Source organism: Macaca thibetana, chromosome 18, assembly GCF_024542745.1.
Source record: "Macaca thibetana thibetana isolate TM-01 chromosome 18, ASM2454274v1, whole genome shotgun sequence".
In the NCBI taxonomy this organism is placed as follows: domain Eukaryota; kingdom Metazoa; phylum Chordata; class Mammalia; order Primates; family Cercopithecidae; genus Macaca; species Macaca thibetana.
In genome coordinates this window covers 72,664,163-72,689,038 of record NC_065595.1, presented here as the reverse complement: position 1 = coordinate 72,689,038, position 24,876 = coordinate 72,664,163, and the positions used below count along the sequence as shown (strand labels likewise).

Genomic DNA, 24,876 nt, shown 5'->3' with positions numbered 1-24,876 from the left:
GTATTTGTTTACTTTAAAACAATTATCTACTTACTATAATACTCAGTGATATAGCAGCCCATGGGAAAACCAGTTCAACAGCTCTAAAAATCAGTTTAAGGTAAGAAAAATCAAAGTATAACTAAACTAAAAGTATAACAAATTAAAATTATAAATTAAATTTTAAATTAAAAGTGTAACAAAGAAAACTAGAATTAAAATATTAAAGCTATTTTATAAAAGTAGAATTAAAGGAACATACATGTTAACAATTCACCCAATGACTGTGTTGCAGGGCCTTGTGAAGAAAGTGCGCCTAAAGCTCTATGACAATTAATACTTACAGACACTATTTCTATTTCTGCATGTACTGGCCCCAAGAGCTCTCTCCCTGAAATAAGGTTTCCTGCTTCGACTCAAAAGACAGCTAAATGAATTTACGATTCCTTGTTCTGAATCAAGTTGAAACCTATTAAAGGCATACCTACCTAACTTTATTTAGCCTCACAGACTGTTTTTTTTTTTTTTTTTTTTTTTTTTTTTTACAAATTGTAGCTCTGTGGCAATACCACGTCAAGCAAGTCTACTGGCACCATTTTTCCAACAGCACATGCTTGCTTCAGGTTTTTATATCACATTATGGTAATTCTTGCATTATTTCAAGCTTTTCCATTATTATCTGTCATGACGATCTGTAATCAGCGATCTTTGCTGTTGTTGTTATAACTGTTTTGGTGTGCCACAAACTTTACAGAAGTGCCTTTGTAAGATGGAGAACTCCTAAATGTCATGAGTGCTCTGATGCTCCACTAATTAGCTGTTCCCCCATCTCTCACCCTCCCTCTCCTCGGCCTCTCTGTTTCTGGAGATCCAACAATATTGAAACAAGGCCAGTTAATAACCCTACAATGGTCTCTACATGTTCAAGTGAAACGAACACTTGCACATCTCTCACTTTAAATCAGAAGCTAGAAATGATTAAGCTTAGTGAAGAAGGCATGTCAAAAGCTAAAATAGGCAAAAAGCTAGGCTTGAAATCAGGTGTTATGAATGCAAAGGAAAAGTTCTTAAAATAAAAGTCTACTCCAATAAACACACTGGAATAACAAAGCAAACAGCCTGACAGCTGATTTTCAGAAAAAGTCTGAGTGGTCTGCAAAGAAGGTCAACCAGTCACAACATTCCCTTTATCCAAAGCCTAATTCAGAGGCCCTGACTCGCTTCAATTCTATGAAGGATGAGAGAGGTGAGGAAACTGCACAAGAAAAGTCTGAAACTGAAGTTGGTTCAGGAGGTTTAAGGAAAGCAGCCACCTTCATGATGTAAAAGTACAAGATGATGCAGCAAGTGCTGATGTAGAAGCTGCAGCAAGTTATGCAGATCTAGCTAAGATCACCGATGAAGGTGGCTACATTAACTAAGCAAGATCTTCAATGGAGACGAGACAGCTTCTATTAGAAGATGCCATTGAGGACTTTCATAGCTAGAGGTCAACACCTGGTTTCAAAGCTTCAAAAGACAGGGTGACTCTCCTGTCAGAGGCTAATGCTGCTGGCGACTTTAAGGTGAAGCCAATGCTCATTTATCCTTCCAAAAATCCTGAGGCCCTTCAGAATTATGTAGAATCTGCTCTGCTCATGCTCTATAAATGGAACAAAGCCTGGATGACAGCATATCTGTTCACGGTTTACTGAGTATTTTAAGCCCACTGTTGAGACCTACTGCTCAGAAAAAGAAAATTCTTTAAAAAATATTACTACTCATTGGCAATGTACCTGGTCACCCAGGAGGTCTGATGAAGATGTACAAGGAGATTAATGTTATTTTCATGCCTGCTGATACAACATCCATTCTGCAGCCCATGATCAAGGGATGATTTTCATTTTTAAGTCTTCTTATTTAAGAAATACATTTTGTAAGGCTATAGCTGCCATAGATAGCGATTCCTCTGATGGATCTGGATGAAGTAAATTTAAAACCTGATGGAAAGGATTCACCATTCTAGATATCATTTTTTTTTTTTTTTTGGAGACAGAGTCTTGCTCTGTCACCCAGGCTGGGGTGCAGTGGCCGGATCTCAGCTCACTGCAAGCTCCGCCTCCCGGGTTTACGCCATTCTCCTGCCTCAGCCTCCCGAGTAGCTGGGACTACAGGCGCCGCCACCTCGCCTGGCTAGTTTTTTGTATTTTTTAGTAGAGACAGGGTTTCACCGTGTTAGCCAGGATGGTCTCGATCTCCTGAACTCGTGATCCGCCCGTCTCGGCCTCCCAAAGTGCTGGGATTACAGACTTGAGCTACCGCGCCCGGCCATTCTAGATATCATTAAGAATGTTCATGCCTCATGGGATGAGGTCAAAACAACAACATGAACAGAAGTTTAGAAGAACTGGATTCCAATCCTCATGCATGACTTCAAGGGGTTCAACACATCAGTGGAGGAAGTAGCTGTAGATGGGATGGCAACAGCAAGAGAACTAGAATTATAAATGGAGCCTGCAGATGTGACTGAATTGCTCCAATCTTATGATCAAACTTGAACAAATGAGGAGTTGCTTATGGATGAGCTTGAGATAGAATCTGCTTCCGGTAAACACCCTGGGAACATTGTTGAAATGACAACAGAGGATTTAGAATATTAACATTACAAAATCTTAGTTGATAAAGCACCAGGAGAGGTTTCAGAGGAGTGACTCCAATTTAGAAATAAGTTCTACAGTGGGTAAAATGCTATGAAGCAGCATTGCATGCTACTGAGAAATCTTCTGTGAAAGAACGGTCAATCAATGAGGCAAACTTCATTGTCTTAACTGCCACAGCCACACCAATCTTCAGCAACCACCATCCACTGAGAGTATTTCTGTCATCGAGGAAAGACCCTCCCTTCACCAGCAGAAAAGATTTGGATTCACTGAAGGTTCAGATGACCTTTAGTATTTTTTACCAATGAAGCATTTTTAAATTAAGGTATGTATACTGTTTTCAAACACTACTGCACACTTAACAGACCACAGTACAGTGTAAACGTAACTTTTATATGCACTGGGAGATCAAAAAATCTGAGTGACTTGCTTTACTGTGGTGGTCTAGAACTAAACTTGCAGTATCCCCAAGGTATGCCTGTGTATCTTCTAATAAAATACCAATAGATTTTAGGGCAAGAAAATACCTGAAAAGGTGACAAATCCTGAAAACATCACAAGGATGTTCGGGGCACGTGCTAGGATACTCAACCGTGAGTCAAGATCAAGTCCATCTAAGCTGGAGGCCTCACTCCTTGAGATGACTTCTGAAGGGAGGGTAGATGAACACAGCTAACTGCCTGATGGCTTCCCAAGACTCCAGCTTCTTGCTCTTCCAACCCAACTTGTACAGGAATACCATGGCAGTTTTTCCAAAATACTACTTTGGTCCTGCTACTATCTGCTCCTTATTTACCGGTTTCCAATTTCCTTTAGTTGAAATGAAACGTGGCTAGCAGCACAGTGACAGGACAGAAAGCAGGCAGGTGTTCATCAGGTCTGCTGCTCCTGCCAGAAGGTAAGGAGGAACGCAGTCCCCAGCCTTGTAGCACATCAGTATGCACAGCACGTCAGCACTCACAGCTGGCTACTATCAGTCATGCTGTCCCCCGCTCTGGGTGGCCTTTGTGCAGAGTCCAGCTTTGCCAAATCCCACCTCCCACAGGCCCGTACCAATTGCAAACAACCCCTCAGTCCTGTTCTCTCCTCATTTAGGGTCATCTGAAACCACTAACATGCTAGAGTCTGATTTTCAATACATTGTAACTTTCTAACTTGAAACTCCTAAAAAGTTCCACTTACTGTATAAAATGCCTTCTATGCAGGCATTTCAATTGGGATTTAAAAAATCAAATCGTGAACCACTTCCACTTCCAGAAACAAATCAATAGCAATTCTCGCCTTTCTCATTTAAAGCCATATTCTAGAGGAGCAGCAGCTCTGATGATAGCTTTAATGATCAGACCAGCAGAAGTCTAAAATATCGCTTGGGCCTTGTAGACTCGTGATGGCATGCAAGATAGGCTCAACCCACGAAGCCCTCTAGCTTAGAACAGTGCAGTTCATCAAAGAGCCAAACAATCCTGGGGTGCTACACTCTAGGTGCAATTTGGCCATTGCTCTCTTCACATGTCCAGCCCATCTCTTCCAATTGTCTGGGGCCATCTAATTTTTCATTTGTACATGATGACTGAAGTTCAGACAAATAGGCAATATAAAAATACAGTTCTAAGCCACAGCCAGTACCACCATCATGATGACTCTTGATCAAAATTTACACCCTACTTTGGGACTAGCAGGATATCTAAGACAGGTAACCAGTCTCCACTGAGGGAAAAAGTAATAAAATCCATAGTTTATGCACACGCTCACTAGTGTGTCCAACACGATCGCATGTGTATAACACCCTCCAGTCCCAGTTCTAGTCATAGTACCAATGTTCAGAGACACATAGCCTCAAAATACTGGTCTTGTTTACTCCTTTGCTTTTCTTCTCTATCCAACTCAGGAAGTCTTACTAAATTTTCCTTCTGCCAGGCTTCCACAAAACCACGGTTAAGATGACAGATCACTTAGGTAAGCTAATCACAGGTGAGCTCTGTGATCTTAGCAGTTTAGTTTTCTCATCTGTGAAAGGAGATATAATACTCATAAAGTCATTGTGAGGATTAAATGAGTTACAACATGTTATTATCAGGATTAAAGTTACACGCACCTGCACGTGTTCAACACTCAGTAATATCAATATTATTACTACCTCCCAGATTTCATTAGTTTTCATTAAGCTCTCCTTCACCTTTGTTCCCCACTATAGTAACATTAGCACTTAAAAGTCTGCCTAGTAGTATATTTATTTGTGTCTGTTCCTTCCATTACAGTGTAGATTTCTAGAAGGTAGAGATTTAACATCTTTATTTTACTTTACCTTTCACAAAACTTCATGTAAATCAATAATGTTTATCAAATGCGTTGTCCTTAATGACCACTTGTGCCTCAACATTATCACCCACCACGTAAGGGGGATTCCTGCGGTAACAGCGAGGCTCTGTGGCCCGACTTCCTCACACCCACCGCTGAAGAACCACCGGTCTTCACAGATGTGCTGTGCTTCTGGCTTCTCTTCTGAACACAGGAACTCCCTTCAGAGTATCTCTGCACCACGTCTGCCCCTACCGTGCACACCTGTAACGCGTCCTGCTCACAGATGTTTCACTGAACGTTCTAGTATTATTATGCCTTCACGGTCACATCAGAGTGGCCAAATAAAAAGAAAAAGGCATGCAAGTATTCTATAAGCCAAAAATTCCACTAGAAATCTGAGGTAAACACTTCAAAAAGAGATGGCTACTTAGTAACAAGTAGGCAATGAGATTGTCTACACGTGCTCACAAGTTTACGCTGAGAAGACCCTATGTACAGTGTGTCTTCTCTTGGCACTACACAGCTGTGCAAGAAACCAAGATTAGACATATATAGAGATACAGGTATTTGTGTGTGTGTGTAAACACAAACACCACCTAAAATGTGTCAGAAAAACTCAAAGTTTTCAGATTTTATTTTGAGACAGTCTCACTGTGTCGCCCAGACTGGAGTGCAGTGGTGTGATCACAGCTCACTGCAGCCTTGAGGATCAAGCAGTCCTCCTACCTCAGCCTCCTGAGTAGCTGGACCACAGGCACAGGCCACTACACCTGGCTAATTTTTTTGTATTTTTGGTAGAGACAAGCATTCGCCATGTTGCCCAGACTGGTCTCAACTCCTGGGCTCGAGGAATCTGGCTGTCTCGGCATCCCAGAGTACTGACTTCTGGTGTGAGCCACCGCGCCCGGCCTTTCTGCAGGACTTTTAATGATCACTTTGAAACAGGAACTTTGACATTATCAGTTAATCTATGCTGATGATATACTCACTTGTAGCTTCCCATTCTGATTTACTTAAGGTTCCCTAAAATTACAAAAGAGAAAAAGAAAATTTTAGATTCAATATGGAAGTAAACATATGCTTATTTCTAAATAACCAGCACAGATGTCCAAAAGACCCTAACTTCATTGTAAATACACATTCAATTCACTCCTATAATGTGATTTGAGCATATAAATCAGTGAGATTAACTTTGAAAGCCATCTTCTCACACTTTTACCCTCCTGCCAAATTCTCTAACTTGCAAATTCTCAAAGACTGAATGTATGTGAAGAGGGAATAGTGTGTGAGTGTGTGTGTGGGTGTAACTGGAAAATGCATCTATCTAATATTCTTAATCTGGAAAATGAAAAAACAAAAAAGGCCTATCTTGAAACAATAAACAGCACTGGTGGAAAAAATACAATTTTTGTGTTTTTTCAAAGGAATAACAAAATAAAGTATATATTACACAAAGGAAATAAATTACATTTATGTAGCTATCAAAATATTAAAGATATGTGTTGCTTTGCACACACCATTAACTATAATAACAAGATCTAGTGGCAGTTCTAGTGATGTCATTTTTCCAGACATGATAAATGAAAACAATATTCTAAGATATTGGCAAAAATGTGCTATGAAAATATCTGTAATTCCCACTGATGACAAAGCCATAGTAGCAGCTAATTATCACTGTGGTACTATTGTAGTAATTATTTCTAAAAACTTTTACACAGAAATTAGTGTAAGTTAAGATGTAATTTTTTCCCATTTAAATTCCTGGACCCCTGAATTCTATCTATGAAATGCTGTGATTCATTGGTGCCTACATTAGCAGGGAACTTGCACACCAAGCCTGTAATGTTTTCACTATCTTCACTGCCTTAGATATAGCACTCCATCTCAGTCCATTGAATTGAATTTTATTCCATATTCTGTGGTTATAACAAGTCAACATCGCTTAGGGGAAACAACTGATTTGTAAGTCAATGAGCCCAAGTATTGTAAGCAAGTGAAATAATTTCCTATGTCTCCATATAAGGCATGTTCTTTTTCTCATTCTCTATAAAATACTTTCAAAAATTAAAACTTACCAAAGGTAACTTTACTTGACTGTTCTTCATGTACTTGGCTGCATGTTCATAGTCATCCACCCTCTCAGAGACAAGTTTAGAACTCTCATTTGCAGGATATGGCTGGGGAAACAAATGAAAGTCCTAGTTACAATAACACATTGAAATTTAAAATTCAGAATTAAACATGCTAAATCACTGAAATAACATAATTAGAATAATTCATAAGTACTACTGCAGGAATACAAACTACAGATACTTTTGAAATATGAAAAAAAATAAAGGAAGAATCCTCTCTTGAACCAATTTTTTAAAAAAAATTATACTTTAAGTTCTAGGTTACATGTGTAAAACGCGCAGGTTTGTTACATAGGTATAGATTGGCCATGTTGGTTTGCTGCACCCATCAACTCATCATTTATATTAGGTATTTCTCCTAACGCTATCCCTCCCCTAGGCCCCCACCCCATGACAGGCCCCAGTGTGTGATGTTCCCTGCCCTGTGCCCATGTGATCTCAGTGTTTGACTCCTACCTATAAGTGAGAACATGTGTTTAGTTTTCTGTCCTTGTGTTAGTTTGCTGAGAATGATGGTTTCCAGCTTCATCCATGTCCCTGCAAAGGACATGAACTCATCCTTTTTTATGGCTGCATAGTGTTCCACGGTGTGTATGTGCCACATTTTCTTAATCCAGTCTATCACTGATGGACATCTGGGTTGGTTCCATGTCTCTGCTATTGTGAATAGTGCCACAATAAACATACGTGTGCATGTGTCTTTATAGTAGTATGATTTATAATCTTCTGGGCATATACCCAGTAATGGGATCACTGGGTCAAATGGTATTTCTAGTTCTAGATCCTTGAGGAACTGCCACACTGTCTTCCACAATGGTTGAACTAGTTTACACTCCCATCAACAGTGTAAAAGCATTACTATTTCTCCACATCCTCTCCAGCACCTGTTGCTTCCTGAATTTTTAACGATCACCATTCTAACTGGCGTGAAATGGTATCTCATTGTGGTTTTGATTTGCATGTCTCTGATGACCAGTGAAGACGACCATTTTTTCATGTGTCCGTTGGCTGCATAAATGTCTTCTTTTGAGAAGTGTCTGTTCATATCCTTTGTCCACTTTTTGATTTTTTTCTTTCTTGTAAATTTGTTTAAGTTCTTTGTAGATTCTGGATATTTAGCCCTTTGTCAGATGGGTAGATGGCAAAAATATTCTCCCATTCTGTAGGGTGCCTCTTCACTTTGATGATAGTTTCTTTTGCTGTGCAGAAGCACATCTAATTTAGTTTAATTAGACCCCATTTGTCTTTTGGCTTCTGTTGCCCAGGCTGGAGTGCAGTGGCGTGAACTCAGCTCGCTGCAAGCTCTACCTCCCGGGTTCACGCCATTCTCCTACCTCAGCTTCCCAAGTAGCTGGGACTGCAGGCGCCCACGATCACGCCTGGCTAATTTTTTTTTTTTTTTTTTTTTTTTTTTTTGAGACGGAGTCTCGCTCTGTCGCCCAGGCTGGAGTGCAGTGGCCGGATCTCAGCTCACTGCAAGCTCCGCCTCCCAGGTTTATGCCATTCTCCTGCCTCAGCCTCCCGAGTAGCTGGGACTCTACAGGCGCCCGCCACCTCGCCCGGCTAGTTTTTTGTATTTTTTAGTAGAGACGGAGTTTCACCATGTTAGCCAGGATGGTCTCAATCTCTTGACCTCATGATCCGCTTGCCTCGGCCTCCCAAAGTGCTGGGATTACAGGCGTGAGCCACTGCACCCAGCCTGCTTTTGCTGTTTTAGTCATGAAGTCTTTGCCCATGCCTATGTCCTGAATGGTATTGCCTAGGATTTTTTCTAGGGTTGATATGGTTTTAGGTCTTTTTTTTTTTTTTTTTTGAGACGGAGTCTTGCTCTGTCGCCCAGGCTGGAGTGCTGTGGCCGGATATCACCTCACTGCAAGCTCCGCCTCCCGGGTTTACGCCATTCTCCTGCCTCAGCCTCCCGAGTAGCTGGGACTACAGGCGCCCGCCACCTCGCCCGGCTAGTTTTTTGTATTTTTTAGTAGAGACGGGGTTTCACCGTGTTAGCCAGGCTGGTCTCGATCTCCTGACCTCGTGATCCGCCCGTCTCGGCCTCCCAAAGTGCTGGGATTACAGGCTTGAGCCACCGCGCCCGGCCGGTTTTAGGTCTTACATGTAAATCTTTAATCCATCTTGAGTTAATTTTTGTATAAGGTGTAAAGAAGGGATCCAGTTTCAGCTTTCTACATATGGCTAGCCAGTTTTCCCACACCATTTATTAAATAGGGAATCCTTTCCCCATTGCTTGTTTTTATCAGGTTTATCAAAGAAGATCAGATGTAAACCAGCAATTTTTTTTTTTTTTTTTTTTTTTTTGAGACAGAGTCTTGCTCTCTCCCCTAGGCTGTATTGCAGTGGCAGGATCTCCACTCACTGTAACCTTGGCCTCCTGAGCTCAAGTGATCCTCTACCTCAGCCTCCTGGGTAGCTGGGACTACACGCACAAGCCACCATGCTGGCTAATTTAAAAAAATTTTTTTGTAGGGACAAGGTCTCAGTATGTTGCCCAGGCTTCTGTTAAATTCCTGGTCTCAAAGAATTCTCCTACCTCAGTCTCCCGAAGTGCTGAGATCACAGGTGTGAACCACCACATCCAGTCTTACGGTCAACTTTTATCACAATCTTAGGATATTCACAGCTGGAAGAAGCTACATAATTTAATCACCATCAAGAACCATTTAGCAGCAAACACTTGCAACTTCTCTATTGTTAGCCAAAGGCTTTGTATATATAAATACAGAGCTTAAAGATGTCATAAAAAGAGCTAAATATTAAAATGATGGCGATTTAATGGCCATGAAAAGCATAAATAGCAATTACAAATAATACAAATAAAAAAGTCAAGTCAACAGAGAACCCTGTTTAATAATCTAGCCTCCAAATTACAGACATTTCCCACATTTACATAAGACTATGGAAAAGGGTCAGAAAAACATGCTGTGTTTTTAAGGGTATGCTGGCCAACTGTTTATCCAAATTACTTCAAGTGCTATTTTTTATCCATTTTAAGTGATATCCCTTTATAGTATCTGAATTTTGCCTTTTAATAGATGTAAATCAGGCCTGGCTGGGTGGCTCATGCTGTAACTCCAGCACTTTGGGAGGCCAAGGCAGGCAGATCACTTGAGCTGAGGGGTTCGAGACTAGCTCGGGCCAACATGTCAACATCCTGTCTCTACATAAAATACAAAAAGTAGCCAGGTGTGGTGGCACATGCCTGTAGTCCCAGCTACTCAGAAGGCTGAGGTTGCCTTCTGAGTATCACTGAGGCCGGGGTTGGTGGAGGCGGGCGGGGGGGGTGGGTGGGGTGGTGGTGGTTGTGGGGAGGGGTTACAGTGTGCCAAGATGGTGCCAGTGCACTCCAGCTTGGATGACAGAGCGAGACTCTGTCTCCCCCACTCCCCTACCAAAAAACAAACCAGATACATGTAAATCAAAACACAATAAATTACATAAAACATTTAATAGAACCATCTACTCTACAAAGTTTATATATTTTTTTTTTTTTTTTTTTTGAGACGGAGTCTCGCTCTGTCACCCAGGCTGGAGTGCAGTGGCCGGATCTCAGCTCACTGCAAGCTCCACCTCCCGGGTTCACGCCATTCTCCTGCCTCAGCCTCCCGAGTAGCTGGGACTACAGGCGCCCGCCACCTCGCCCGGCTAAGTTTTTGTATTTTTAGTAGAGATGGGGTTTCACTGTGTTAGCCAGGATGGTCTCGATCTCCTGACCTCGTGATCCGCCCGTCTCGGCCTCCCAAAGTGCTGGGATTACAGGCTTGAGCCACCGCGCCCGGCCAAAATTTATATTTTTTAATAATTCATTTATAATTCTTTGTCTTACAGCAACAAACCAGCTAGAAAGGAAGCACTGTAAACTTACAACTCCCTAATAAACTTTTAAGAAAGGATCTATGAATATCTGCTGTGCAGTCTTCTTTGTCTCTTTTTTTAATAAACATCCTGTGGCAACTTCAGGCATTAGAAATTAACCCATTTATTTGCTGTTTTAAAAGTATTCGGCTATTTAGGACTGCTGTATCATTAGCATAAGCCACTTTACTTTGTATCACATCCCAGCACAGGGCTATAAGAAAGAACACAGACTATCAATCAGGTTTTTGGAACTTTAATTCTACGTGTTGTAGTTTTACCATATCACAAAGCCTCAGAACTTCATTTCTAAATGCCTGCCAAACTATTTTGTTGTACACTTGTTCTTTAACTTATCCTCCGTGTGATTATCTGCTTATCATTGGACACCCAGTTTCTCTTCTCTACCGATCATTTTGAAAGACCAACCAATACACGATTATAAAGCTGCAAAACATCGTTATTTTTTAAAATTTATTTTTTGAGACGGAGTTTCAGTTTTATCACCCAGGCTGGAGTGCAGTGACATGATCTTCGCTTACTGCAACCTCCACCTCCCGGGTTCAAGTGATTCTCCTGCCTCAGCCTCCCGAGTAGCTGGGATTACAGGCGTGCACCACCACATCTGGCTAATTTTGTATTTTTAGTAGAGATGGAGTTTTACCATGTTGGCCAGGCTGCTCTACAACTCCTGACCTTGGGTGATCTGCCCGCCTCGGCCTCCCAAAGTGCTGGGGTCACAGGCGTGAGCCGCCACGCTGGGCCCAAAACTTATTAAAACATATATATCTTAGTGTCTCCTCTAAAAGCAGTTACTTTTCCACAAGTGTCCCTAGAATATTTTGCTGGTGGAAAAAAAAGAAAACAGGTGTCAGGACCTAGAGTTGCATGGCCTACATCTTTTCATTCTTTCTTCTCTCTGTTCCAATGCTCCAGGAAAGCAGAAAAGTTGTACTGGTTCTAGTGCTGAACCCAGACGAAAGCTGGATGCTTCAGGAAAAGACTTTTTGTGGCAAATATCAAGACACAGATCCATTTAAACCTCTGACCTGGTCAAAAGCAGTGGCATCTGACTGCTCTTTCCACCTCTGGTCTGATCTCAAAGTCCTTCCAAACCGTCCCCCATTATGCCACCCAAGTAGCGTCCTAACTCTTATCTGGGCATGTCCTTTCCTGCTCCCAGTCCTTTACATGCCCACCAGAGTGACTTGGTCAAGAAGTAGGAAAACCAAAGGACATTTCAAACTACATGCTATTACTGCTTCTGTCCGCACACAGCCATGGTAACAGGTCATATCCCCAAGTGCAGTACTGGGAGAGACGGAAGACTGCTGAAGAACTGTGAAAGCCATTAGTACTAGTTCCTCAAACATCCCCTGTGCACTCAGGTTTCTCTGCCTGTCCTCTACCAGTCTTCTTCCTTCCCAAAAGGCCCTTATATACACTCACTGCACTTGGAATGCTTCTTCAATACTTCAGTCCAGTTCCCATCATGGACTGCATAATTCACAGAAACAACATGCCATAAAATTCTTATTATCCCATACCCTACTATACCTAAGTACATTTTGACATAAATTACACAAGTGAATTCATCACCCATATGCTAAGAGAAAAGCTAAATAATTGACCACTGTCACGCAAAGCACCATCAAATAAAGGCGATATGCTAAAGGTATGCTGTGTATGTGGGACAGGGGGACTTATCCACACATGGTTTGCTAGTTTTCTCCTCTTCCTCAAGACAAACAAAACAAGCCTCCCTTCCTAATACAAAGCCAGTAAAAACATTCTTAGACCTAAAGTATAGGAAATACAACTAATGAGGAATATAACATTTTACTGATTATGTCTCTTTAAAGACAATTTAGAATTTATAGAAAGTTTTCCCACTCAACATTGTGGGAGTGGCTGGGTGCAGGTGCAACTTCAACAGGAGACTTTTGTTTGAGTATCATCTAAAAACTGAAGAACATCAAAAGGTGAGCATGGCCTTGAGCAAGTCATTGATCCTCTGAGCCTCAGGCTGCCTACTAAAAAATAGTGAAAACTGGCCAGGTGCAGTGGTTCACACCTGTAATCCCAGTACTTTGGGAGGCCGAGGTGGGAAGATCGCTTGATGAAGTCAGGAGTTTGAGACCAGCCTGGGCAACACGGCAAAACCTCAGTACAAAAGTTTAAAACTGAGCCAGGTGTGGTGACACAAGCTTGTAGTCAGTTACTCAGGAGGCTGAGGTGGGAGGGTCACCTTCCAGAGGGTGAAGGCCTCAGTGAGCTGTGATTGCATCACTGCACGCCAGCCTGGGCAACGGTGTGAGATCCTGTCATTAAAAAAAAAAAAAAAAAAAGAATAGGAAAAATAAAGGAAAAGTTACTGTTCTGCCTACTTCATGGAGGTCATTAGAGCACGCTTAAAGTACCTAAACTGAATCAACTCTCTAAAGAAGTTTAATGTCCACTTGATGAATATAATTCTACTGATCAATAATAAAAATGCTCACTAAATATTTTAGGTCTGTCCAACCAGACATTGTCTGATAAGGAGAAAAAGGAAAAACAATCAATGGCTATGTGCTTGAAGCTTATACAGGTACCTTCATTGCTGCATTAGGTCAGGAGAGGTCTCAGCAACAACACAGTCTAAAAGACTGGAGCCTGCTAAAGAATTACCACACAACAAAATTACGTACAGTGTGAGCTCCTCTGGACACTGGCCAGGAAGGTTCTAAATTACTGTCGTAACCAAAAGGCACTGTTGTAAAGAACAGGTTCTCAACCTGGGGCAATTCTGCCCACGAGGGGACATTTGGCCATGTCTGGAGAGTTTTCTGGTGATCATAACTGGGGACAAGAGTGTTACTGGAAGGCATCTAGTGGGCAGAAGCCAAGAATACTACTGAATATCCTACAATGCACAGCATCCCACAGCAAGGAAATATCCAGAAGAAAATGTCAACAGTCCTGAGGTTGAGAAATCCTATTTTAAAGCAGTACTATCTAGAAAACAGAATTTGGTAACAGCAGTATTCGTTCTTTCATCAAGCATTTACTGAGCATTCACCATGCAGTTTCTGTATCAAGCTCTGTCCTAAGTGCTGAAGAGCGTAATACATGTAACTACTTCATGATCAGATGGCCTTGCGAGGATGTCAACAACAGCCGAGCAAGTTCACCATGACTGGAATTTTTACATCTTCTCTAAATACTCACCTCCAAGGCCTGCATTCGTTTTAACAGCATTTTATTTTCATTGTTCTTAATCTTTTCTTCGTAGAATTCCAGAAATGTTTTTTTGTAGACTAGTTTCATATTGTATTTCTTTGCCATTCTGTCCAAAAAAAGATACTTAATGAAAAAGCTTCTGCATGTTTGTAATTCCTCAACTTACTTTTGCACAGCAGTGACATCTTCTGGACTTAACTAAAGAAGCTACCATTTCCTCGATAAATTCACAATACAGTCATACAAAATGAAGCAAGAGTAACATGTCACACCTAAAAGAAACGTGCATTCGAAATCTCAGGGGGTTTCAGAGAGCTCTACTGGTATGACACATAGGTCAGGAAGCAAATGGTCAGCTGTGGAAGGAAGCTGTGGAGCTGTGAGATGGGGAAGAAGTAGTGTAGGAAACTCTTTTCTACTGATTCCTCTACTTTACTTGATCTCTCACAGCTCCACTGAACACAGCCGCCGACTTCCTTCTTAAAGATTCACTTTCATCTCTTGACTTCTCTGGCAAGATACACTATTAATTTTTCCCCTACATCGTGGACTGCTTCTTCACAGGTTTTTTTTTTTTCCTTTTTACTTGCAGGTTTCTGTTTTTTACCCAACTTCTAAACTTCAAGGTTCTGAAGAGTACAGTCCACAGTCCCACTCACTTCCACCCCACAGCTATCGGTAGTTCAGCTCTCTCTCATCACTCATGGATTCTACCGCTTATTAGAAATCTTCACCTGCATGTGTCACTGGCACTCTCTAACTTCCCATATCTAAGGCTGAACATCACTACTCTTTTTCTGCCAATCTTTGCCACTTCAGTAAATCCATCTAGTGATCCATGCCATCTCCCCCTTTTGCCCGCTGTGCTCAATATACATCACTAAGTCCTTTCTATTTTACCTAGAAAACATCAATTTCAAATAGGTCAACTTCTTACCTCCTGCATTTGGCACCATCCTGCTGCTTCAGTCGCCATCACCACTCAGTGGTACCAGTCCATAAACTCACTTTGCTTGTCCCCTGCTTCCATTCTTACTCTCCCTCAATGAATTTTCCAATCGCAGCCAGATTAAGCTTCAGAAATGTGGACCTGAGTCATGTCTCTACCCTCCTTAACACCCTCCACGGGGCTCCAGTGCACGCAGGACACAGAACATGGTCTCTAAGACATGCATCTGTAAAGGAATGCTGCCTCGTTTTGGGACACCCCCACTATCGGTCACGATGGGCCTTCTTTCAACATCCTGGACTAGCCTAGCCTTCCCACTGCAGGGCCCTCACACACGCTGTCCTCGTGTCAGGAGCATTCTTCCCTCCAGTCCTCAGCTGCCCACCTACTTTTCCATCCTTTAGATCCTGACTCAAACATTGCTTCTTTACAGGTATCCTCCTTAAATCTTCTATTATATTAGGTCCCTCCATTAGACTCTCAGGTGTTTTTTTTCCTCACTGCATTTACCAAGTTTATAATTATATATCTGTAGACAACAAGAGGGAGCCTGGAGATGACTTCAGGCAGCAGGTAAAGGAAGAGTGGAAGGAAGTGGGGAAACCCTGAAAGTTAGGTTGGAGAGCTCGTGTACAGGGTGGCATTTGAGGGGACAGGGCAAGGGCAAACAGAGGCCACCGAGGTTTCTATGTAAGAGGTTCACGTAGGGCAAACAGGGGCCACCGAGGTTTCTACGTAAGAGGTACACGTAGGGCAAACAGAGGCCACCGAGGTTTCTATGTAAGAGGTTCACGTAAGGCAAACACCAGAGGCCACCGAGGTTTCTATGTAAGAGGTACACGTAGGGCAAACAGGGGCCACCGAGGTTTCTACGTAAGAGGTACACGTAGGGCAAACAGGGGCCACCGAGGTTTCTATGTAAGAGGTACACCTAGGGCAAACAGGGGCCACCGAGGTTTCTACGTAAGAGGTTCACGTAAGGCAAACACCAGAGGCCACCGAGGTTTCTATGTAAGAGGTACACGTAGGGCAAACAGAGGGCCACCGAGGTTTCTATGTAAGAGGGTCACGTAAGGCAGACACCAGGGGCCACCGAGGTTTCTATGTAAGAGGTACACGTAGGGCAAACAGAGGGCCACCGAGGTTTCTATGTAAGAGGGTCACGTAAGGCAGACACCAGGGGCCACCGAGGTTTCTATGTAAGAGGTACACGTAGGGCAAACAGAGGGCCACCGAGGTTTCTATGTAAGAGGTTCACGTAAGGCAAACACCAGGGGCCACCGAGGTTTCTATGTAAGAGGTTCACGTAAGGAAGACACCAGGGGCCACCGAGGTTTCTATGTAAGAGGTTCACGTAAGGCAGACACCAGAGGCCACCGAGGTTTCTATGTAAGAGGTACACGTAAGGCAGACACCAGGGGCCACCGAGGTTTCTACGTAAGAGGTACACGTAAGGCAAACACCAGGGGCCACCGAGGTTTCTATGTAAGAGGTTCACGTAAGGCAAACAGAGGGCCACCGAGGTTTCTATGTAAGAGGTTCACGTAAGGCAGACACCAGGGGCCACCGAGGTTTCTACGTAAGAGGTTCATGTAAGGCAGGATTCTGTTACTTCAATGCATCCTCCTTGGAAAGGCAACATGAGCAAAATTAAATCTTTTATTCCAGCCCATTCTCTTTGTAAATCTCTAAAATAAACCTTTAGAAATGAAACCAAGTTTCACACCTAAAAAATCTCATGATTCCAAGAATTGAGGCCCAATTTGAGTAAGTTTTGCCACACAAAAAGCTTCTGTTCAGTTTCTTAATGAAATGGCAAAAAGGCATCTCAAAACCCCTACACATTTTCAGATTCTATTTCATCCAATACTGTTTCAATAAATAATCTTTTAAAAAATTAGATATTAAAGTGATGACTTAGGTTTACCATCATTAGGCAATTCAAGTTAAAAAAAAAAAACAAACAAAGACCTCTAGGTCTTGTTCAGCATTTAAAACGAATCTTTTGTTTTATACTGTTAACTAAAACCTCAAGCTAACATATTAAACATTCTCAACAACATGCCACAAATAAGTTCTTTTTTAAATAAAGTTGAAGAGCAGTAACATTTCTCCCAAGTTTATTAGTTTTAAAAACTAAAAAGCAAAATGCAATTGATATTTTTAAATTTTGTAATGGTTTATATTTATAAAATTATGCATAGTATTTTCCTCATGTTCAGTCACAATGCTACTTGGCTTTCTTATACTATTGAATAAGCTATTAGAGAACTCCTGAAAATACTGTAACCCTAATTTTAGACTGAGTTACAATTAAAATCATCACCAAGCAAAAGTAAACAGACAATATACCTCTTCTTTTTCTGTTAATATTCAAAACAAAAGATTTTTGTTTCGAAAAAGTAGAAAATCAAGTTCAATCAATCATGACATGGCCTACATTTAAGCTGACTTTTATACTCTCCCCACCAGGGAAACTCTGGAAACCAAGGTGTATCACAAGGCCTTGAAGCCTTACCTGGTAAGGCCCAGTTACCCCCAGCTTTTCCTGTGTCTACAGTTTGCCAGGACTCCTAGGAATTCAGGCACATGGGAGAATACATTCCTGAATCAGGATTTTAACATCGACACTGCCTGTGAGACATAGGCAATTTCAAAGCTGTAGTGAAATGCAAACAACTTTTAATACTCATCTCTGTCAACAGGAAGACCTTTGATTTATGAAGACTCATTGTTTATCATCAAAGCGACCAACAGTCACTAAAAAAAAACTTTCGCTATTTGCAGTGTCAGGCGTTTTGTGCCACAAGCTGAAGGCAACTGGTTCCCCTTTTCACCCACAGGATTAAAAAAGTCCAGGAATGAGAAAAAACTAAGTTAGGCTATATGAGACCTATGGCAATAATCCCCCAGATTTGAGGCTAGTTTTTTTTTTTTAAAAAACAAAACAAAACAAAACAACAAGACTATACTTTTTCTTTGGCCCTCATTTAAAATAAAGAGTAAAAGAAATACTGCTTTTTCCCCCTTTTCTTCCCCTTAAGACAAAAAGAAAAGAGTGAACAGATTAATCTTCTTACTCATTTAGCAATGGAAAATAGACCAAGAATTCAGGAACATCCACAACACCTTCCAGGTTGAAGTCATATTTGCAGCCAAATAAAGGATAATCTCCTTTCTTCTGAAATTTCACAGTATATATTTCATTTCCAAATGATTCTGTTTCTGAAGCTTCAAGGCGTCTTCTGTCAAGGTTATCCCCCAACCAAAATAAAAAGAATAAAATTGTGATTAATGTAGACTTATTTTGATCAGATTTTGCATGTGAAGAACTACATGATGCACACTTGATTAGCTTTTTAATTAGATATGGGCTTTTTTTTTTTTTTAAAGTGACAAGGTCTTAATCTGTCACTCAGGCTGGAGTGCGGTGGTGTGATGATAGCTCACTACAGCCACCAGCTCCTGGGCTCAAGTGATCCTCCTGCCTCAGCCTCCTGAGTAAGGACTACAGGGGTGTGCCACCACGCGGGCTAATTTGTAAATTTTTCGTAAAGACAAGGTCTCACTTTGTTGACCAGGCTGGTCTCAAACTCCTGGCCTCAAGCAATCCTCCTGCCTTGGCCTCCCAAAGTGCTAGGATTATAGACATGAGCCACTGCACCCTCCTGATCTCAGTTACTTTTAAGAAGCAATATACTAAAAGATCATCAACAGTCACACCAATAAAATTAAGCTGGAAATAGGAATCACTCTCATGAGCGCTGGTTAAGTCTCCGTGACCGTCTGTCGGACCTGCAGTTTGTCTATCACTATAACTTCAGTCTCTAACTCACACATGAAGATTGGTTCAGTCTCCGAGACTGTCTGTCTGACCTGCAGTTTGTCTATCACTATAACTTCAGTCTCTAACCTACACATAAAGATGAACTTTTAAAAGTTCATCTGTAAATTTGTCTATTGAATTTAAATTCTGAATGCCTACTCAAATATCTTATGGTGTGTTCAATACTTATAAGATTAAAATAGCATACTTTAATAAAATCGACCTCTGGTAAACATTTGCTACTTAATACTGAGTATTTTATAAACCACAATATATTTAAAAGTACTTACATCAATTCAAAGCTATTGGGAGTAGTACCAATAAAATAGCCCCCAGGGCTAAGTCTCTCACACGCATTTCTCAGCATCATGTCAGCCTGTTCATAGGACTCAAATGAGTAATGACAGACAAACTGACAACTGCAGATGTCAAAGCACATTTGTGGGTCACGAAATTTTTCAATCAGAAGTTCCTGAAACAAATTAAAATGAGTTAAGATTTTGAGGTAACTACAACACAGGTTAAAAACCTTTTAGTAAATTAACTTCTAGAATGTAAGGTTCTTCCTTTCCCTCACAATCTTCAACCTATGCTTTCCCTTGTACAATAAAGGACACACAGAAATCATGCACGTATTCTAGTTTAACAGAATAATCTGATTCCCATTTTCACAGTATTTAAAAACTGTGGAATTCTGAAATCATGTTTAAAATATATTAGTCAATTACGACATTTGAAGTTGATTCTTTCACCACTTTACTTGACAGCTAAAATAAAATGACATTCAACAATAACTTGGGTTAAAAAACAACATCTGGTGTTTGGCATTTTAAAAAAAATGCAAAAATGTTTTGAAGGTATTACAACTTTCTGGCAGTACACTCCCACTTATCTTTTTCACTTTCAAATTTCTTTTTTTTTTTGTTTTTTTTTGTTTTTTTTTTGTTTGTTTGAGATGGAGTCTCGCTCTGTCGCCCAGGCTGGAGTGCAGAGGCCGGATCTCAGCTCACTGCAAGCTCCACCTCCCAGGTTTACGCCATTCTCCTGTCTCAGTCTCCCAAGTAGCTGGGACCATAGGCGCCCGCCACCTTGCCCGCCTAGTTTTTTTGTATTTTTTAGTAGAGACAGGGTATCACCGTGTTAGCCAGGGTGGTCTCGATCTCCTGACCTCGTGATCCGCCCATCTCGGCCTCCCAAAGTGCTGGGATTACAGGCTTGAGCCACCGCGCCCGGCCCACTTTCAAATTTCAAACAAAATGTGTATGATTAAAGGTATCTACAACATTCAACGAGCTAATAAGTCAATGAAGAACAAAAAGTTCATGGTGAGACCTTCACCCCTGAAGCAGTTCTTTATAAGAAATTCAGAAACAGGTAGAAGGTAGGAAAAAACCAAACAGGCTCTGATATGTTGGGAAACTAATAAATTATAAGGTGAACAAGACATAGTATAAGTTCAGTTCTATTTCAAAGTACTGGAAAATAAATGATGTCCACACAGAAAAGCAACAGCTAATTTTAACTCGAATTGTTAAAAGCAAAAAATTACAAGTGTTCAGTGAGTCATTTAAGTGAATTTATCATAACAGAATTTCCAGTCGAAAGTGAAAATGTCTGTCCCAAGGTTTTTAAAGTTTCAAAACATATTTTAAAAAATGAGTGGCCAGGCACCATGGCTCAGGCCTGTAATCACAGCACCATGGGAGGTGGGCGGATCACCTGAGTTCAGGAGTTTGAGGCCAGCCTGGGCAACATGGCGAAACTCCATCTCTATAAAATACACAAAAATTAGCTGGGTGTGGTGGCATGTGCCTGTAGTCCCAGCTACTCAGGTGGCAGGAGAATTGTTTGAGCCTGGGAGGTGGAGGTTTCAGTGAGCTGAGATTGCGCCACTGCGCTCCAGCCTGGGCGACAGAGTGAGACCCTGTCTCAAAAAAAGAGAATAAAATTTTTTTAAAAAGTAAAAATTGAGTTGATTTTTAAAACAAATTATTTACCCAAACTGAAAATGAAAGAAACTGTACCTTTGAGCAGTCAGCAGTTATAAATTCTGCACTGAAAATATATTCACTATCGCGACGATTTTTCATGTCCTCATACCGCTGCTGACACTGTTTGATAGAAACATCAGCAATATCTGGAAAGATGGAAGGGTATTAGTAAGCATCAAGACAGAATGCCAGAAATGGAGACACTGATCTCGACTGATAAAACTCTGGCATAAAAGTCAGCTTTAGTACCAGTGAAAAGGTTTTATTTCTTTTAAAATAAAATTTAAAAAAAGGGCTTTATTCTGACGCAAATACCCTATCAGTTTTCAAGAGGAACTAAAAGCGTCTCAATAGGTATGGATGCTAGAAAAGTTCTATCATGATTTTTAAATGCTTATTCAAAGTAAAAAGGAGAAAGTTTTATTCCAATCTGAATTATAAAACCTAACACTATCAATAAGCCCAGTTTTGGAAATACCAAGGGTATATATATATATATATATTTTTTTTTTTTTTTTTGAGACGGAGTCTCGCTCTGTCACCCAGGCTGGAGTGCAGTGGCGCGATCTCACCTCACTGCAAGCTCCGCCTCCCGGGTTCACGCCATTCTCCTGCCTCAGCCTCCCGAGTAGCTGGGACTACAGGCGCCCACAACCGCGCCCGGCTAGTTTTTTGTATTTTTAGTAGAGACGGGGTTTCACCGTGTTAGCCAGGATGGTCTCGATCTCCCGACCTCGTGATCTGCCCGTCTCGGCCTCCCAAAGTGCTGGGATTACAGGCTTGAGCCACCGCGCCCGGCCTACCAAGGGTATATTTTTATAATAAAATGTTATCTGCCCTTTTCTTCCTTTTTGAGACAGAGTCTTGCTGTACTGCCCAGGCTGGAGTGCAGTGGTGCGATCTTCACTCACTGCAACCTCCGCCTCCAGGGTTCTGTGATTCTCATACCTCAGCCTCCCAACTCGCTAGATTACAGGTGTGTGCCACCATGCTCAACTAATTTTATTGTATTTTTGGTAGAAGATGGGGTTTCACCACGTTGGCCAGGCTAGCCTTTAACTTCTGGCCTCAAGTGATCCACCCTTGCTTGCCCAAAGTGCTGGGGATTATAGGCATGAGCTACTGTGCCTGGCCTGCCCTTTTCCCTGTTTAAAGATTCACACTGATGATGCAAAGGCAATGGTAGGTAAAACACTGGGATCTTATCACAGATACAAAGTAGCAACACTAGGTAGTACCGGCAGCACTTCGTGTATTCTTCACCACTATACAATACAAAGGCAATGGCAGGTAAAACACTGGGATCTTATCACAGATACAAAGTAGCAACACTAGGTAGTACCGGCAGCGCTTCGTGGATTCTTCACCACTATACAATACAAAGGCAATGGTAGGTAAAACACTGGGATCTTATCACAGATACAAAGTAGCAACACTAGGTAGTACCGGCAGCGCTTCGTGTGTTCTTCACCACTATACAACACAAAGGGGGAAAAAACAGTTTCATTTAAGAACGCCCTTGAAAAAATACTGAAAATTAATTTTATTAAACCTGGGCTTTTGAATACACACTTTTAAAAATGTTGTGTGATGAAATGGGAAGTAAGAAAACATTTCCGCTACCTAACAAGGTTTGATGGTCATCTTCAAGAACAGTACCAATATGACTGTTCTGAGTTTTGAGCTGTACTGGCCACTTTTTTTCTGAGAAAGTCATTTTGATTTGAATCACTGACAAACCATGGTTATGCAGACTTGCGTAACTGGCACACATTTTCCTGAAAATGAACAAAGTGAACCTGTCACTTAAAGTTCCCCCACCCCTGGGCTGCAAACCAGTACAGGTCCGTGGCCTGCTGGGAACCAGGCCGCACAGCAGGAGGTGAGTGGCAGGCGAGCCAGGCTGCACACTCCTTACAAGAATCTAACACCTGATGATCTGAGGTAGAATTCCATCCCCCGCTTGTGGGAAAAACCGACTTCCATGAAACTGGCCCCTGGTGCCAAAAAGGTTAGGGACCACTGATTTAAAGGGAAACAATGGACAGCGTATTTGTTGCCAAAAATAAAACTGACTTTCAAATAAGAATTACAATCCTGAAAAACTTGTATTGATCACTGTGGGCTGGACTTCTTCCCAATACTTTTCTGATTGGCAGTGATACTAAACACGTGATTTTTTGATTCTCAACAATTAGATCTGCATAACTTTAGTGAACAATATTTTCCAAATACTATAAAATTATGCAGGAAGTGCAAGACAGACCAATGGATTTTAATGTTACACAGTATAAAAAGTTCATCAGTAAGGTTTCAGATTCCATATTGTAACTACTCTTTAAGAAACTACCACTTATTGAGTTTTGATGTAGTAACAAAGATGAATATCTACAATTATCAAAAAAGGCTATTAAACTACTCCTTTATTTTACAACTACATATCAACCAAAATAAAATCACAACATATTGGACGCAGAAACAGGTGTGAGAATCCAGCTGTCTCCTGTAATTCCAAACTCTAAAGGGATTTGCAAAAATGTAAAAGCCAGCCTTCTTACTTTTATTTTAATGAACTAAAAAATATTTTCAAATTTCTCAGCTTTAATTTCTAATATAGTAAATATCAATAGCTACTTACCATAATTACATACAAAAAAGCTTTCTGGGGTCCTCAATAATTTTTAAGTGTACAGGGCTCATAAAACCAAAAATTTGAGAACTGCTAATTTGGGCAGTACTTCTGTAGTGGGGGTATGTATCTCTTTTAACTCACCACATCAGAAAGATGCTGACGTCTGCTCGTCCCACTTCAGTGTTTAGACTAACCACTGGGCTAAGGTGACTGATTGATTGATTCATTGCATTACTATCGACTTTTCCCTTAATGGCTTCGGTAGTAAAAAAAAATTATTGCCTAGATCTATTATTTCATAAAGAATGAAAAAATAATTTTCTAATTCTATCATTCCTCTTCGATTTATCTGATTAAAAAAAAAAAGAATTGCCCTTTTCAACTATCTGATTACAAATGTTTGATTCCCTTTCCTTAATTTATAAGTTTCAGAATAGTAAGTTTCTTAGCAACCTCCAAGGGTGAACAATGTTTTTTTCTGATTTGATGTGTCCCACTGCTATTTTTTTTTAATGTTAAAATTGTCCTATTTTTGCCAATGGAAACCTTTTCAAGTCTGCCCTTTAGACATGACTCCAACCATCTTTGATAGCTTCCGTTCTTTTGGGAAGGAAACGTTATCCCAGGCTTATGTAATCTTACTATAAAATAAAACTATCAGGAAAGTCTTGTAACTAATTTTTTGTTGTTGTTGTTGTTTAGAGATGGAGTCTTACTCTGTCACTCAGGCTGGTGTGCAGTGGCACGATCTCGTCTTACTGTAACCTTCACCTCTTGGGTACAAGCGATTCTCCTACCTCAGCTTCCTGAGTAGCTGGGATTACAGGTGTGCACCACCATGCCCAGCTAATTTTTTGTATTTTTCGTAGAGACAGGGTTTCACAATGTTGGCCAGGCTGGTCTCAAACTCCTGACCTCAAGTGATTCACCCACCTCTGCCTTCCAAAGTGTTGGGATTACAGGCGTTAGCTACTGCGTCAGGCCGTAACTAATTAAAAAAAAAAAAAAAAAAACCTCATCGCACGCATAGTCCCAGATATCTTGTAATCAGAGATAATCCTTCTTATTTTCCATTTACCTGACTACAAATTATTCTTTCTCATATCATTATTTATCTTACCAGTACAAACTAGCTTGTTAATTCTTCCTTTTTTCCATTTGAGCAAATCTCCACCTTTACCACATCCCAGGTCCAAAACAGTGATATCACGTTTTTTCTTCTGTCGTACCTTTTCCAAAAATTCTCCTAAGAGACAGAAATCAGTCACAATAAACTACCTCTTCTTCAATTTTACTGAAGTATAAACTGTTACCTCTAATAACCTACTATCTTTTGCC

The 24,876-nt window shown here is 41.0% G+C and overlaps 1 protein-coding gene and 1 long non-coding RNA gene across 17 annotated transcripts in view; one reads left to right on the top strand and one right to left on the bottom strand.

The window, feature by feature from the left end:
• Positions 1-24,876, bottom strand: part of RNMT (RNA guanine-7 methyltransferase) — a 36,499-nt gene that overhangs the window by 437 nt on the left and 11,186 nt on the right. For all 3 annotated transcript variants that reach the window (XM_050767562.1, XM_050767564.1, XM_050767563.1), the window contains 7 exons: positions 24,659-24,784; positions 20,940-21,052; positions 19,206-19,387; positions 18,170-18,334; positions 14,129-14,246; positions 6,995-7,096; positions 5,909-5,942 (listed from right to left, as the gene is read on the bottom strand). In XM_050767562.1, the coding sequence (XP_050623519.1) occupies positions 5,909-5,942; positions 6,995-7,096; positions 14,129-14,246; positions 18,170-18,334; positions 19,206-19,387; positions 20,940-21,052; positions 24,659-24,784 (840 nt within the window). The remainder of the gene's footprint in view (positions 1-5,908; positions 5,943-6,994; positions 7,097-14,128; positions 14,247-18,169; positions 18,335-19,205; positions 19,388-20,939; positions 21,053-24,658; positions 24,785-24,876) is intronic.
• LOC126941231 (uncharacterized) lies at positions 15,740-16,722 on the top strand. 14 transcript variants are annotated; one of them, XR_007721161.1, is made up of 7 exons: positions 15,762-15,831; positions 15,877-15,999; positions 16,045-16,201; positions 16,248-16,295; positions 16,342-16,389; positions 16,438-16,533; positions 16,628-16,722. It is a non-coding gene; the product is annotated as an uncharacterized LOC126941231 (long non-coding RNA). The 14 variants fall into 14 exon arrangements; XR_007721163.1 differs by lacking the exon at positions 16,438-16,533 and adding an exon at positions 16,534-16,581 and having other exon boundaries at positions 16,342-16,437; XR_007721167.1 differs by having other exon boundaries at positions 16,342-16,437; positions 16,486-16,533.